Genomic DNA, 16,997 nt, shown 5'->3' on the forward strand with positions numbered 1-16,997 from the left:
ATTACACCAGTGCACTCCAGCCTGGGAGACAGAGCAAGACTCAATCTCAAAAATAAAAAAAAAAAAGCACCAGAATTAATTCATTTTTAATATCTCCTCTAGATCACAACTGTGACTTGAATATAAAATATGGAACAAGTCTCCCTTTCAGATGTACAACAAATGTATATAAAAAGTCATGGGAACAGATGACCTCAGCTCTTGAAACTTGTAAACATTTCAACAATCTTGCTCTCACAAAGAAATCCTTAATTCTGTGTTTTCAAACTTTAAGCAGAACTGACAGCCATTTGTGCTCTCTCTGTTTGAAGTAGTTCTGTTCTTTTGAGTCAAGAATCTTTTTCCAGGTTCGGCTATTTCCTTAATGAAATTAATATTTCACACAGAATCGTTTCATGCAAAAGTGCCGGGACGTCTGGAGTCTGGATGTTGTTCCTGGAATGCTTCCACATAAGGAGAAATTTAGGCAGGGGCAGCCAGAATCCTACCCTAGCCAGTGGTTCAAGGTCTTTTCTGGCCTTGCACTTGCTTTGGGCAATTCTCAGAATGTGTGTGTGCACGTGCGCACGTGCATACACACACACCTTTGATTCCTGACCCTCATTCCTCCAGTCATTTAATTAAGGGCCGATAAAAGAAGGCCTTCAGAGTTCACAGTATTGCCTTAGTGGTTTTTTTATTTTTGTGTGGTACAAGAATAAACACAATAGAGGAAAATTCCAGGCAAACGTGGCCATTGTCTTGCTTGACTGCCCACACATGCCCATCTGGTCCTGGGGCCTGTAGCCCTGCCTTCGCCTCACCGTCCTAACAGAGCTGTTGGCATCCGTGGACCCCCAGAATTTCACTGCTAGATGTATCTTCAGAGAGTGTATTTTCTGGAACATACTCAGAACATGAAGCTGTCCTTTCTACAGCTTTCCTCCCTAGACTTTCTCAATAACCCTGTTCTTAAATGTAGGCAAGAGCCTGGGATCATGGAAAGCATTGAAACCTCAGTAAACCCAGGACAAATGGAGACCCAAAATCCCATGCTTTGGTGGGTCCTAGAGGGAGGAGTAAAGGGGAGTCCAGGAGTCAGATGGCCATGGGCTGACCCAGCGTGGAACAGCAATATGGCCTCAGGAAGTAGAAACCACAGAGGAGTCTAGCTGGGGCGCAGAGATGGTAAGGACAGAAATTCCAAAGAAGCAGAGATTGTTGCAGGAAAGACAAATGTAAAAAAATCTGCACTCTGGAGCTTCATTTCTGACTTCAAAGCAGGTGCTGCCACATGGCAGCTATAACCTCTCTGCTTTTGTTTCCTCACTGGTAAAGTGGAGATGATAGAACCTCTTCATAGGATGGTGTGAGTGTTTTAGTGCATTGATGTGTATTAAGTACTTCAAACAGTATCTGGAACAGAGCAAGTATTATATGACTGGTTGCTGTTGCTATTATTACCACTGCTGTTGTTATTATTGTGATTATTGTGACTCTCAGCATTGCTATAATGCTACCCTTAGGGACTAAAGAGTTATAATAGGGTCTGCTAAATTTAGGCAGAGTAACTAACATGGTCTTTGCCTGGCACTGTATCATTTTTGGACACCAGAGATACATTTTTCCTGTCTCTAGAGAATGAAAAAGCACGTCTCTGTAATAATGACTACTTTCTACTTTAAAAATGTTTTTGGTGATAACTCTTGATAGATTTAGGTAAAGCCATCCTTCCAGAAGGCCTGAAGCACTCTCAAATGGCTCCGTTTTTCAGCCCCTTACTGCTCTGGGATATGGTCTACCAACTGTTGAGCTAATATTTTTGATCTTCAATTTGAAACCTTAATTATGCTCTACAGCAGTCATTGCACGTGGATGTATGGAATTCCCATCAAAAGATATTCAGACGCTTTCTAGGCTCAGTGGTGCGCAGGACATGGAGGCACACGTGGAAGGGGGCACTGGCAGATTCCCGTTGCTTTGAGCTGCGAGGGGGTGTGGGCAGGTGCGAGCTAACAGTGATGGCACCTCACGCTGCTTGTTCCCTGCTTAGATGACTATGCTCAGCTGTGTAACATCCCCGTGACGGGACGCCGGCAGCCATACGGACGAGACGCCTTGGTTGACTTCAGTGAACAGTATGGTCCGGAAGCCAATCCCTACTTCATCCAAGATCGTAAGCAAAATCACCCCATTCCTTTGATACTAAGTTGTGGTTGGAGATTAATCAGTGGTCCTTAAAATGTAATGGCAACTTGTTAGCAATGCAGCTTTTCTGGTTCCACGCCAGACCTGCTGGTCAGAAAGTCTAGGGTGGGACCCAGCTGTCTGTGTTTCACAGGGGCAATCCTTCTGCACAGGTGAGTCTGAAAATCACTGCATCTTTTATGAACCGAGATCACGCCACTGCAGTCCAGCCTGGGCAACAGAGTGAGACCCTATCTCAAAACAAAACAAACAAACAAAAGGAATCGTTGCATTCAATGCATAGTCTTGTTGGTGGGGATACTGTTATATTTATTTTTCTTAAAGAAAACTATCTTATCGTTGCAATTGCTATAACAAAATCATTTCTTTTCACTTTAAGTGGTGGACTAGTTTGAGGGCCAAGGTTTCTAAGAGAGCCCGGTTGTATTGCAGCCTTTTTTTCCTATGGGGAAATGACAAAAGTTAACTGTACGAGTTGATCATTATTATAAGTGTTTTAGAGTAGGAGGTAAGAAAAGAATTGCTCTCTTGGTCAGAAATGATTGTTTTAAATGCATTGGTGAGGGGATTTAGGGAGTGAGAAATAATGTGCGCCAGCTTTTCCTGGATTAGTGAGCACCGCTTTCATGGGGGAGGCGGGAGTGTGTATCTGTAAATCGTGATCCCCTTTAGAACAGAAATGCGTGTGAAGAAGCCTACAGACACACAAGCTCAAATCGGACAATTTGAAGTCGGAAAAAGCAGGAGGTTCACATGAAATATTGGTAGATAGTAGGTTGTCTCACTTCAAGAACAAGAACAGGGAAACACCCATTTTGGGAGCCTCGTCCACAGCTCACAGAGAGGCCATCCTCTCATGTGCAGCTTCACCCCAATTTTTTTTCTTTTTGAAACAGGGTCTTGCACTGTTACCCATGCTGGAGTGCAGTGGCATGATCACAGCTCACTGCAACTCTGCCTCTTGGGCTCAAGCGATCCTCCCACCTCAGTCTCCCAAGTAGCTGAGACTACAGGTGTGTGCCACCATGCCTGGCTAATTTTTGTATTTTTTCCGTATAGATGGGGTTTCATCATGTCTAGATTGTCCAGGATGGTCTCAAACTCCTGGACTCAAGTGATTCACCCACCTCAGCCTCCCCAAGTGCTTACAATTCTGAGCTACCATGCCTGGCCTGCACCATGTTTCTAAGATAGGTAATGGCTGTGACCAAGGAATTTGACTTAGGACTTTAGGGAAAAACGCAATGAAGCTTTTTCTGTCCTGAGCCCTGTCACCTGTGCACGAAGCGTACTAGCCAGCACCCAGTTATGGGCAGCAGCATGAGGTTTCTAGTTGAATTTAGGAGCTATTTCAGTTCTACATCAAGAGCTTTTTTTTTCCTTCCCTTCTCTTTCTCTTTTCCCTTTCTCTCCCTTCTTCATTCCCTCCTTGTCCTCCTTTCCCCTTTTTTTTCCTGAAGGATGTAGTGTATCGATCATCTAGTAGAATTAAGAATGCTTTAAAATGTCCATGATAAGAATAGTCTGTTAATCCAGCTCAGCTGATTAACATGCACCTGTGTAACTCTCACCCGGGTCAGGAGCAGTGCCAGCCTCCAGACAGGCCCTGGCGCCCTTTCCCACCCCCGTCCCAAGGGTAACCACTATCCTGACTTCTAACACCATAGATTAACAACACTCTTTCTTTTCATCAACAACTCATCACCAGGTACTTTATGAAATGGACTGGAATGCACTCACAGCTATAAGACTGTGCTCTTAGGGTTTGTACGCTTCTCTGTATATGGTAGGGGTCAGTAAACGTTTATTTAAGAAAAAAGGAAGGGAGAAGAAAGATTAAGGTTGAAAGAAAGCCCAGCTTGCCCCATACATCAGGAATACCAGGTGAAGTCTATATGTGACCCTGACACAATCCCGTGGCTTATAGCTTTCCGCCTCAATAACTCTGTTCTTAAATGTAGGCAAGAGCCTGGGATCTGGAAAAGCATTGAAACCTCGGTAACCCCAGGACAAATGGAAAACCAAAATCCCATGCACTGGTGGGTCCTGGGGGGAAGACCAAAGAGGAGCCTAGGAGTCAGAATCCTCTATGGCATTACAGTTTGGATTCCAGGAATTTTCATGTTGAAATGTCTGGCTTATGTATCTTCTTTTTAATGCTGGCATTGATTTAAAGCTCTTTTTTAAATTTACTACAAATGTTAAGAAATAAACATGTTGGTGTCACATCAATTTCTTATTTAGCAACACAGGAAGTTGAGATGCATTTCCAAGACCTCCAGCTTGGATGACGTAATAGCCTTTACATTTCTTAGAAGTTGCAGAGAAATATTTCCCCCTTCTCAGCCAGTTTTCTGACCACCAGCAAGGGCTTTTGGGCCATGCTGCGAAAGTGATTGTGTTGGGTACATAGGAACACAGATGGAGGCTGAGTGAGGTTTCTTAACACCTTTATGGTTCACCATCTCTGTTACCTTTAGGGAGCAGTATTTCTAAAATTGGAATTTACTAGAGCAGAGAATAGGCATACATTTTTTCTATAAAGGGCCAGATAGTAATTTTTTTTTTCTTTTTTGAGACAGAGTCTTGCTCTGTTGCATTGGCTGGAGTGCAATGGTGCAATCTTGGCTCAATGCAACCTCCAACTCCCTGGTTCAAGTGATTCTCCTGCCTCAGCCTCCCGAATAGCTGGGATTATAGGCATGTACCACCATGCCCGGCTAATTTTTGTATTTTTAGTAGAGATAGGGTTTTACCATGTTGCCCAGGCTGGTCCTGAACTCCTAATTTTGTAATCCGCCTGCCTTGGCCTCCCAAAGTGCTGGGATTACAGGCATGAGCCACCACACCCAGCCCAAATAGTCAAACTTTTAGGTTTTGCAGGCCATGTGGTTTCTGTTGTAGATATTGAACTCTGCTGTAATTTCACAAAAGCAGCCATAGATAGGACATCAGCAAATGGGCATCACTGTGTTTATTGACAAAAGTATGTAGCGGCCAGATTTGGACCAGGGTCTATAGTGTCCTGATCTGTTTTAGAGTCCTAAAGAAGTATTTTGGGGAGCCTGCCGGATATGTGTGGGATAGTTTCAAGTTTTACTTTTTAATGTTATAATTTCTATAATAATAAAAAATATATTAGCTATGAAGTGAAAATGATTTTGCTGTGATACATGGGATCTGAACATATTGTCATAGAGTAAGTATTTTTTGTGTTTTTTAACTGGCTTTGGGTATGTGCTGTCACTTTTTTTTTTTTTGAGAATTGGAGTCCCACTATATTGTCCAGGTTGGTCTTGACCTCACTTCATGGGCTCAAGAGATTCTCCTGCCTCAGCCTCCTGAGTAGCTGGGATTCTTTTCCTCTTTAGTTTTAAAGTGGCCCTGTCATGGATGCATTACTTGATTTTTTTTATGATATAAATTTTTTAACTTTTATTTTAGGTTCAGGGTACATGTAAAGGTTTGTTACATAGGTAAAATGTCACGGAGGTTTGTTGTAGAGATTATTGCATCACCCAGGTATGAAGCCCAGTACCCAGTAGTTACCTTTCCTGCTCCTCTCCTTCCTCCCACTCTCCACAGGCCAGTGTCTGTTGTTTACTTCTTTGTGCTCATAAGTTCTTATCACTTAGCTACCACTTACAAGTGAGAACATGTGGTATTTTGTTTTCTAATCCTGTGTTAGTTTGCTAAGGATAATAGCCTCCACCTCCATCTGTGTTCCTGCAAAAGACATCGCATTTTTTTTATGGCTGCATAGTATTCCATGGTGTATATGTACTATTCTTTTTTTTCCCCCCAAACTTATGCCAAATCTCATTAATCTTCACAAGGTAGGAAAGTGTTCATTCATTACAAAATACTTTCTACTGAGCGCCAGGCGTTGTGTTCAGTGTTGGGTCTGCCATTCTAGATAGCATCGTTTCTCTATTTTTAAATGAGGAACCTGGTTTCAGCAAAATCAAATGACTTGGCCAAGGTCACAGGCATGAGTAGAAGACCCAGTTCCTCTGATTCAAATCCCATGTTTATTTCCACAAAATAAACCTGTAACTGGGTGGGGCTTTAGAAATCATAAAGTTCAGTGCTTTTACTTCATATGTGAGAAAAATAAGCTTTCTTCCCAGATTTACAATGTACACACAGTGAAATGGGGATGGGAACTCAAGTCCCCCAACACCCAGTATATTGTTCTTACCCAAACAGATCATTTCAGATTAACTTACTATATATTTTTAGGTCATCTCTAAAACCCACTTTCTTCTCTGAAGGGCATGCTCTGAAATTTCTTCTTCACCTACCTTCCCTCAGGGCGCCGAATCTTAGAATATAAGGGAAACTCTGACCAAATTTGTCTCCGTGTTGACCTCAGGTACTTTAGTTATTGTTGAAACTTTTTTTTTTAAGAGAAGTAAGAAGTAAGTCTTTGTTTCCTTGTTTTGAGGTGAAAAAAAGCTGGCTCAGTGGGCTGCTTTTTGCTGATCAGCAAGACCAAACTCCAGATCCTTGTCCAATTCCTCCCAGTTAGATCTTATTGCCCTCCATGAGCAATGATATTTTGCTGCCCCCTGCAGTTCCACTGGAGAATTACTTCAAAGGCCAGACAGTTCGGGCCATTTTTTTTTTTTTGAAGCTACTTTGTGGTAGTGTTGGGAAGAGAGAGGAGATGAGAGGCCACATGACAGTGTGTTGGGTCACTGTGGATTTATGTTTAGAACTTTCTTCTGCAAAATGAGAGCTAAGCAATCTTGAGGCCTAGCTGAATTGTTTTTGTATCATGAAAACTCTAAAATCTAGCTCTGAATTGGTTTCAAGAGATATAAACAATAAAAAGAACTAAACAAGAGTCTCTGTTTCCTTAAAATAAGACTTTTGATGGGTTTTTTTTTTTTTTGAGACAGTCTCGCTATTTCTCAGGCTGGAGAGCAGTGGCTATGATCTCTGCTCGCTGCAACCTCCACCTCCCGGGTTCAAGTGATTCTTCAGCCTCAGCCTCCTGAGTAGCTAGGATTACAGATGCCTGTCACCACACCTGGCTAATTTTTTGTATTTTTAGTAGAGATGGGGTTTCACTGTGTTGTCCAGGCAGGTCTCAAACTCCTAGCCTCAGGCAGTCCATCCGCCTCAGCCTCCCAAAGTGCTGGGATTATAGGCTTGAGCCAGATTTGGTTTTCTAAACACAAGTATGATGTCCTTTTCTCATTTATCAGGATGTTTTGAGGCCCCTTTACTGATTCGTCCTTTGATTTCCTGACAGCCCTTTTGTAAGACTCATTCTGTAGTCAGAGCAAACAAACACAGGGCAAGGCCAGCCGACTCCTCTCTGGTCCTACACACTCCAGCTGAAACGTACTGCCTCACACTCTTATGGACCTTCTTAGCAAATGCCTACTGGACTCATAGTGAATCCATCGAGTCCATCCGTGAAAGAGTCTGACATTTGCCCTACTGCTAACTCAGGAAATTTGGAACTTTAGATGAACACTTTTAATAATGAAGAGCAAAAACAAAATCCATACTTGCTTTCTTGTTTTACATGATTTTAATATAGAACATCAGAATTCAAGATATGAGGCTACTCTGCACAAAATATACAATTTTTTTATTTTTATTCTATTTTACACAGCTAATTTACAAATTAGCTATTTTATTTTTATGCTATTTTATACTTTCCATCTTAATTTTTAATACTGACTTTAAGGTGTCTGAAATATATATGGATATATATGTGTCTATTTAGAAAATGAACCATAATCTTAGTATCATTTAAAAAATGGTATAGGAGGTTGAAAATATCTAACTGAGCTTCTGCCCTTTCCTTTCCAGGTTTTCTAAATAGCTTTGAGGAGTTACAGGCTGAGGAATGCGGCATCCTCAATGGATGTGAAAATGGTCGATGTGTGAGGGTCCAGGAAGGTTACACCTGTGATTGCTTTGATGGTTATCACTTGGATACAGCCAAGATGACCTGTGTCGGTAAGAATGATGTGTGTTTTATGGGACATTAATTTTTTCCTGTTACCCTGTGTCCATAACTCAGTCAGTTGAGAACATTTAAGATAGATTTGCTGAGTTTCAGTTTGGAAAGATGAGAAAAATTCTGGAGCTATACATTAATGCCACTGGACCATATACTTAAAAATGGTTAAAATGGTAAATGTGTTCTGTGTATTTTTACCACAGTTCTTTTTTTCTTTTTTTTTTTAGACTGAGTTTTGCTCTTGTCACCCAGGCTGGAGTACAGTGGGTGATCTCAACTCACTGAAACTTCTGCTTCCCAGGTTCAAGCAGTTCTCCTGCCTCATCCTCCCAAGTAGCTGGATTACAGGCGTGCTCCCACCACACCCGACTAATTTTGTATTTTTAGTAGAGACAGGGCTTCACCATCTTGGCCAGGCTGGTCTTGAACTCCTGACCTCAGGTGATCCACCCATCTCAGCCTCCCAAAGTGCTGGGATCACAGGCATGAGCTACCACACCCAGCCTACCACAATTCTTTTTAAAAAGAAAGAGTTGGCATTTAATTTAGGAATCCACTTATCAATGAGGATTGGGAAAAAAAAAAGAATCCTAATAGTGGTAAATATTGGAGGAAAGGCCAGAATATCCCAGGTAATTACCTTGACTCTTAAATTTAGCTTCTGAGGCCAGGTGCGATGGCTCACGCCTATAATCCCAGAACTTTGGGAGGCTGAGACAAGTGGATGACCTGAGATCAGGAGTTTGAGACCAGCCTGACCAACATGGAGAACCCCCATCTCTACTAAAAATACAAAATTAGCCAGGCGTGGTGGCGCACGTCTGTAATTCCAGCTACCTGGAATGCTGAGGCAGGAGAATTGCTTTAACCTGGGAGGCAGAGGTTGTGGTAAGCTGAGATCATGCCATTGCACTCCAGCCTGGCCAACAAGAGCGAAACTCAACTCAAAAAAAAAATTAGCTTTTGACTGCTGCAAGTAATGATTTCCTTGAATACTTTACACTAGTGTAAGGGAATGTAGACATCTGCAAAAAATACAAATTCCTAGTAATCATTTGAATGAAACTCCCTCTAAAACTGTCATGTAGCCCTCCCTCTTACCTTGAAAAGAACTAGAAACATACATTTAACCTTCCCTTTGTGACTTACTGTTGTCTTTCAGGGCCTGTTTGCCACTTTGCTAAAAGACTCTTGACTTGATATTTTTTTTAAGTTTTTCGTTTATTTTTCTTCTCCCTCTTGAAGCAGAGTTTTGCCCACTTTGCTTTTGTTAGTTTTATCCGTGGTGTGTCTGTAAAATAGGTAAACTAGGTTTTGTTTTGTTCTGTTTATTTTTTTGTTTGTTTTATTTTGAGACAAAGTCTCACTATGTCACCTAGGATGGAGTGCAGTGGTGTGATCTCACTGCAACCTGTGCCTCCTGGGTTCAAGTGATTCCCCTGCCTCAGCCTCCCGAGCAACTGGGACCACAGGCATGCGCCACCATGCCCAGCTAATTTCTGCATTTTTTAGTAGAGATGGGGTTTTATCATATTGCCCAGGCTGGTCTCAAACTCTTGACCTCATGATCTGCCCTCCTCAGCCTCCCAAAGTGCTGGGATTATAGGTATGAGCCACCACTCCCAGCCTGATGGTAACCTAGGTTCTTAACAGATGTTTCAACTGAGTAACAGCCTAAATGGATCTCATGTAGAAAGAGGTCTGCAAATGTTACTGAAAGCTTTAGAGAGGCTGTGTGGAAAGCTCTCTGCTTACCTATCTGGTTCCTCTTGACAAATCTAGCAGTTCCTCCATACCTATGGGAAGGAATTTGGAGATAATATAGTTCCTTTAACTTTCTTGAAGTTCTGCTAGAAAATGGCAAGCTCACAAAATGCTCATGTTGTGCTAAATAACGGGGAAAGAAATTCTAGAACTTCTGTGATAATCTACCTCTTTAAGATCTAAAAAATCACCTTTATCTTGTCCTTGATTGAAGCAACAATGGCAAAGCTTACTTGGGATAAGCTTGGGGTGGTCAGGGGAAGGGCAGCATTTAGACTGCCTCAATGCCTCAGGTAAGCCTCAGGTAGGTTATGAGTCCTCACAGAGCAATACTGAAGATTGTTTACCTGCATGGTTTGACTGATTGCAGATGTAAATGAATGCAACGAGTTGAACAACCGGATGTCTCTCTGCAAGAATGCCAAGTGCATTAACACCGAAGGTTCCTACAAGTGTTTGTGTCTGCCAGGCTATGTACCTTCTGACAAACCGAACTACTGCACTCCGTTGAATACCGCCTTGAATTTAGAGAAAGACAGTGACCTGGATTGAAAGAGAATCTACATAACCTAAGCCCATATACTCTGCACTGTGTAAAGGTAAAGGGAGAAATGTATTATACTTGAGACATTGCACCTAACCCAGAAGGTTGGAAATACAGAAACAGCATGGAGCTGCAAGTCCTCTGAAGACAATGAGAGGATTTAGGATGAGCCTGACAGGTGGCAGACCAAATGGACATTTCTCTGAAAAACCAGTATATATAGTCTGTTCATATGTAAAATTCAGTGGTAAAGAGGTGGAACAGTGCTGTTATTTTAAACAGAAGGTTGTATTATTATGTTGTTTTGGTTTTTTATTATTGCTTGATTAAATTTGGCATTTAAATAGTGGTGGAAATATTTTATATAATTTTCATTCTTTTGGTTGTGCAGTTCCTTAGCTACTGTTTTCCTTTTATTTCAGTTCTTTTAAAATCTCACATGAAAAAGTCTTCAATAAAATATTGTTAAGCTGTATTATAAGTATTGTTACACAGGTTATGAGATTCCTGGCCTGGAGCATTTTTGAAATTCAGATTGTCCTGTGGAGCAGGAAGTGATTTTGTTTCAAAACTTTTATACACATTTGGAGAAAAGTACTTTATATTTTCAGTGTTTTATATGTTCAGTCTGATTTTAATGTCCTTTTCAGCCAAGCTGCTAGCAGGTGTCACTTGGATCCCTTTCCTTCATTGAAATGGAAGAGTTTATAAGCTTACATTAGTATTGTAATATGTAAAGTAAGCCCAACAAAAATTTTTTAAAATTTGATGATCCCCCAATATATCTATCATTGTATGTTAAAGTGAAATAAATCACCATTTTTGTAGAAAAAAATCTTCCTGAGAGTAATTGTCAATGAGTACACGTGTAAAAGTTGTATCCCACTCTCCCTACTTTTATTTTTACCAGTGGTCTCCTGTTAATGTAGTCTTTCACAAGTTAATCATTAAATTTGTTAGATCTTGTTATGGGCTAAATTGTTTCCCCTAACATCCATATGTTGGAATTTTAACCTCTAATACTTCAGAAAATGACTCTATTTGGAGATCAGATCTTTAATGAGGTAATTAAGGGTAATGAGGTCATTGGGGTGGCCCTAATCCAGTATGGCTGCTGTCCTTGTGTTACCCATAGAAGGTATCCCAGTTACTGGTGGTGACCCTGTATAGGTCTGCAGCAACCTCAGTTCTTGCCTCCTCAGAAGACAGAATTTGACTGAGGGGCATAAGGCAGAAAAAGAGATGAGGCAAGTTTCAGAGCAGAAATGGAAGTTTATTTAAACAGGTTTTAGAACAGGACAGAATGGAAAGTTCACTTGGAAGAGACCTAAGTGGGCACCTGAAGGTCAAGTGTGGTGTTTAACCTTGAACCTAGGACTTCCTTTTTCTTTTTTTTTTTTTCGAGACAGAGTCTTGCTCCGTTGCCCAGGCTGGAGTGCAGTGGTGAGATCTCGGCTTACTGCAAACTCCGCCTCCCACCTTCAAGCGATTCTTCTGCCTCAGCCTCCTGAGTAGCTGGGATTACAGGCACATGCCACCATGCCCAGCTAATTTTTGTATTTTCAGTAGACACAGGGTTTCCCCATATTGGCCAGGCTGATCTCGAACTCCTGACCTCATGATCCGCCCTCCTCAGTCTCCCAGAGTGCTGGGATTACAGGCTTGAGCCACTGTGCCTGGCCCCCCTGCTCTTTTTGTTTGTTTGTTTTGTTTTGTTTTTTTGAGACAGAGTCTTGCTCTGTCACCCAGGCTGGAGCGCAATGGTACAATCTCGGCTCACTGCAACCTCCACCTCCCAGGTTTCAGCAGTTCTCCTGCCTCAGCCTCCCGAGTAACTGGGACTACAGGTGTGTGCCACCATGCCCGGGTAAGTTTTTGTATTTTTAGTAGAGACAGGATTTCACCATGTTAGCCAGGATGGTCTCCATCTCCTGACCTCGTGATCTGCCCGCCTCGGCCTCCCAAAGTGCTGCCTTCCTCGTGAGCCACTGCACCTGGCCGAACCTAGGACTTAATAGGCTGGCCCTTTTCCCATGATTCTTCCCGTAGAGTGTGCTGCCTACACAAATAGCGCCCTCCTTACACTTGGAAAATGAGCACACACAGTGTTTAGGAAGCTGTCCACAAGCTCATCTGAGGCATTCTTCCCTTTTCTGGTGCTCTGCCCCTGAAAAGCCATACTCCACCATTTTATCCTTCATGCAAACACCCAAGAAGTTGCATCTCTTTGGCTCCTACATTCAGTTCACACCTTGGTGCAACAGGTGTGGACCATGGGGCAATGGCCGCTCCCTGGCCCCGGCAGCCAGTTGACCACTTCTAGCGAGCCAATGTGATCATTGCCGAACGATCACCTGACATTCCGAGTGGGTGGGGGAAGAACCCTCTCCTGCCCCGCTCATGTCTCTAACTACCTGTAACACTTACAAGAAGAGATTAGGACATAGATACACGGGAAAGACCCAGTGAAGACAGGGAGACATTGGCCATCGACAAGCCAAGAAGACAGGCGTCAGAAGAAATTAACACTGCCGAAACTTTGAACTAGACAGCTAGCCTCCAGATTTGAGAGAAAACACATTTCTGTGATTTAAGCCACCCAGTTTCTGGTACTTTGTCATGGCAGCCCTAGCAAACTAATACAAATATATGTTACAGGAAAAATGAAATAACAGCTTTCACAGTTCCAGTCCCTGCTTACACAACCACAGTAATGCCATTGTTTCATAACTTTAGCTGAAATTCACTTTTACTTGAAAAAGCATCTGAGATTTTAAAAACCAACTATAGGCTGAGCACGGTGGCTCACGCCTGTAATCCCAGCACTTTGGGAGGCTGAGGTGGGCGGATCACGGGGTCAGATGATCGAGACCAGCCTGGCTAACACGGTGAAACCCTGTCTCTACTAAAAATACAAAAAAATTAGCCAGGCGTGGTGGTGTGCGCCTATAGTCCCAGCTATTTAGGAGGCTGAGGCAGGAGAATCGCTTGAACTCAGGAGGCAAAGGTTGTAGTGAGCCGAGATGGCGCCACTGCACTCCAGCTTGGGCAACAGAGCAAGACTCTGTCTCAAAAAAAAAAAAAAAAAAAAAAGAAAGAAATGATAAACATCAGTTCTATGGGATAATTGGGCCAGTTTCAGTGTCAACTTCCAGCCTATAGAACTAAAGATAACAAATGTATATTGTTTGAAGCCACTGAATTTGCAGTGACAGAAAACTAATACAATATCAGAGCTTCATGTCTTACCTGTCTCTTGCAATATCTTGTATCTGATGATGTTTGTGTAGGAGAATTGTGTGACCAGTTTCTAGCTGTTTCCAGTTCCCAGCATGTGCTGTTAATGCATTTTCACAGTGCCTTTCCCGTCTAGACCTTGTTTTCTTCTAGTGTTGTGCAAGCCCCAAAAACGTACAGCAAGTGTCTAAAACTGTACAGAAGGAAGGTGAGTATGTGTGAGAAAAACAAACGTGGAAGAGAAGATGCTACTGCACACAAAGCCACTTTGATCACCAAGAGGTGTTTTAAGCCTTTTATATTCTAACATGAGAGTTTTATTGCATTTCCATTGTCTTTGAAGGAAATTAAGGGATTTGACTGAGGTATATCATGAATTCTATTAGCATTTTCACACAGCACATTTTCATTTTTATAGATTACTGATATTAAGCAGGAGATGTCTATACATAATGAAAATACATAGCTTGTTTTTTTTATTTTATTTTTTGGAGACAGAGTCTCGCACTATTGCCCAGGCTGGAGGGCAGTGGCATGATCTCCGCTTACTGCAACCTCTGCCTCCCAGGTTCAAGTGATTCTCCCACCTCAGCCTATTGAGTAGCTGGAATTACAGGCGTGAGCCACCATCCCCAGCCGATTATTATATTTTTAGTAGAGATGGGATTTTACCATATTGGCCAGGCTGGTCTCCAACTCCTAACTGCAAGTGATGCACCGCCTCCCCCCACCCCCACCGGCCTCCCAAAGTGCTGGGATTGCAGGAGTGAGCCGCCACACCTAGCTGAAAATACATAGCTTTTAAGTGTGACTATTTTTAAGTGAGTTTTGTTGCATAAAGTTTCACAGCCCTCTTTTTGTGATATGTAAGATTCTTTTAGCTCCTTTCAGAAATTACTGGAATTTAAGGCTTAATGCTGGTTGCCCTCACACGAGGTTTGGGATTCTGTGGCAGTGGTCCCTGGTCATAAAGAGACAGGCACATGGTAAGATATAGTCTAGTCATTCATTTGACATGTATTTTCCAGCTGCACTTAAGCATCTTACACCCAGGTAAGAGAGCCATTTCTCTTCCTCTGCCCACCCATGGAACTGGTCTCCGTACCTTACAATACTATCAGTAATATTTTATTCATTTGTCATAAAATCAAATGTCCTTCCAAAAAAACCCAAATCTGGCCATCTGATTTAAACCTATGTAGTTTGAAGTTATGTTCTTGAGATTTGCCCTGCTAGTTGAAATGAGCACCAAGTACTGATCTAACAAACGAAACCCTTAAATGTATCAAAGTTCTTCTGTACAACTTCGTATTTTCATTTTAAAAAAGTTTATAGATACAAAAGCATAGTATATAGTATTTTCACACAGAGACTTTCTTACTCTAAAATTGTACTTTGATTCTGGTAAATCTGAATGTCTTTTGCCAGAAATATGCATAAGAAATGAGGTTCATGAATATTTCATTTGCATCAACAGCCTTAGTTTTATGTACTACATCTATGTCAGTGTTTCATGTACTACTTTGTGGAGGCAACCTGTAGCCGATCAGACTATGCTACTCTAAATATGCTTTTCTGGCACGGTAATTATTTTGAAAAACAGCAGATAGTAGAGGCTCTGAAACAGCGTAAGATACTTTTTTTTTTTTTTTTGAGACAGAGTCTTGCTCTGTCGCCCAGGCTGGAGTGCAGTAGAGAGATCTCAGGTCACTGCAACCTCCACCTCCTGGGTTTAAGTGATTCTCCTGCCTTAGCCTCCCAAGCAGCTGGGACTATAGGCGTGCGCCACTGTGCCCTGCTAACTTTTTGTATTTTTAGTAGAGACGGGGTTTCACCATATTGGCCAAGCTGGTCTCGAACTCCTGACCTCATGATCCACCCACCTTGGCCTCCCAAAGCGCTGGGATTATAGGCATGAGCCACCACGCCAGGCCCAAGATATTTTTTTCTATAAGGAAATTTCCATTTGTGAGGGTATTTTCCTCCCTGTACCAGAAAGATGTTGGTCCCGGGACTTAAACTTCGTAATAAGCTGGACAGTTTCATCTTCTTGTAACCCGCCTCCTCCATAGCTTTCTTCCTTTATCTTAGCTGAAGATGGCACTTAATTAAGCCCAAATTCTAAGCCTTCCATGTACATATGAGGTACACATGTTAATATACTTCTATTTATTTTTCACTTTTAAATCTGTCTTTTGTTACAAGGGCCCCAGTGGAGAATTTAGAAGGGCAGAGGAACAGGAATTTTCCCCCCTCATCTACAAGACCATAACCATAGATTTATGAATTGCTCTAATTACTTGCAGCACTAAAATTCTATAATGCTATACTCTCTCCAGCTTTCAAAGAAAAATGACATAAATATGTCCTAGAGCACCTATTATTTGCTGCTCAAAATCTTTGACAAGAAGAAGAAGAAAATAGAGATGGTTGCCAAAGATCAATATCAAAGTGATGGGTAATTGCAGTTATGAGGAAAAGGGAATAGGAAAGGTATCACCTGCAAAGTGCAGGGATAAATCACATTCTGATAAGAAAGAAGACATTTCTCAGGGGAAAATGCTCCCTGAGTTAGGATAAAACATTTACAGTCATCATAGGAATGTGAGGGTCCTTGGGCCAGCTTTCACTTCCTTTAAGAGTTATGGGTTAGGCGGGGCATGGTGGCTCACGCCTGAAATCCCACCACTTTGGGAGGCTGCGGCAAGCAGATCTCGAGGTCAGCAGTTCGAGACAGCCTGACCAACATAGTGAAACCCCTGTCTCTACTAAAAATACAAAAATTAGCCAGGTGTGGTGCACCTGTAATCCCAGCTACTCAGAAGGCTGAGGCAGGAAAATCACTTGAACCTGGGAGGCGGAGGGTGTAGTCAGCCGAGATCACGCCACTGCACTCCAGCCTGAGCGACAGAGCCAGATTCCGTCTCAAAAAGAAAAAAAAAAGAAAAAAGTATGGTTTGGCCGTTACCAAAAGAAGAGGTGAGACTGTCTGGGAACTTCAGTGCCAGCAAAATCAGTGTGGCTGGAGCAGAAAGAGAGCCTGGGGGGAGCGGTAAGTTATGCCCTCAAAGAAGCCTTATTATGTGATGTTTATGGGTGAGGGCCTACTAAGATGTCTTTAAAGTTCCCCTTCAACCTTTAGTCATCCCATCTTTTTCAGCCCCATTCCCAGACATTTCTTTGAATGATGAATATTGTTTCTGCTGTCAGTAAGCAAACTTCTGTCTTCCTCTCCACAGGAATTGTCCCCCCTGGTTCCTTCCCTTGTGGCATTAATAGTTC

At 42.2% G+C, this 16,997-nt stretch overlaps 1 protein-coding gene across 12 annotated transcripts in view; it reads left to right on the forward strand.

Annotated features, from left to right (window-relative positions):
• Positions 1-11,443, forward strand: part of LTBP1 (latent transforming growth factor beta binding protein 1) — a 461,690-nt gene extending 450,247 nt beyond the window's left edge. For all 12 annotated transcript variants that reach the window (XM_032239266.1, XM_032239268.1, XM_032239267.1 and 9 more), the window contains 3 exons: positions 2,033-2,155; positions 8,017-8,166; positions 10,305-11,443. In XM_032239266.1, coding sequence (XP_032095157.1) covers positions 2,033-2,155; positions 8,017-8,166; positions 10,305-10,486 — 455 coding nt within the window. In that variant the 3' untranslated portion in view covers positions 10,487-11,443. The remainder of the gene's footprint in view (positions 1-2,032; positions 2,156-8,016; positions 8,167-10,304) is intronic.
• The last annotated feature ends 5,554 nt before the right edge of the window (positions 11,444-16,997 follow it).

Source organism: Sapajus apella, unplaced genomic scaffold (assembly GCF_009761245.1).
Source record: "Sapajus apella isolate SASKATOON/1434 unplaced genomic scaffold, GSC_monkey_1.0 scaffold44, whole genome shotgun sequence".
NCBI classification, from domain to species: Eukaryota; Metazoa; Chordata; class Mammalia; order Primates; family Cebidae; genus Sapajus; species Sapajus apella.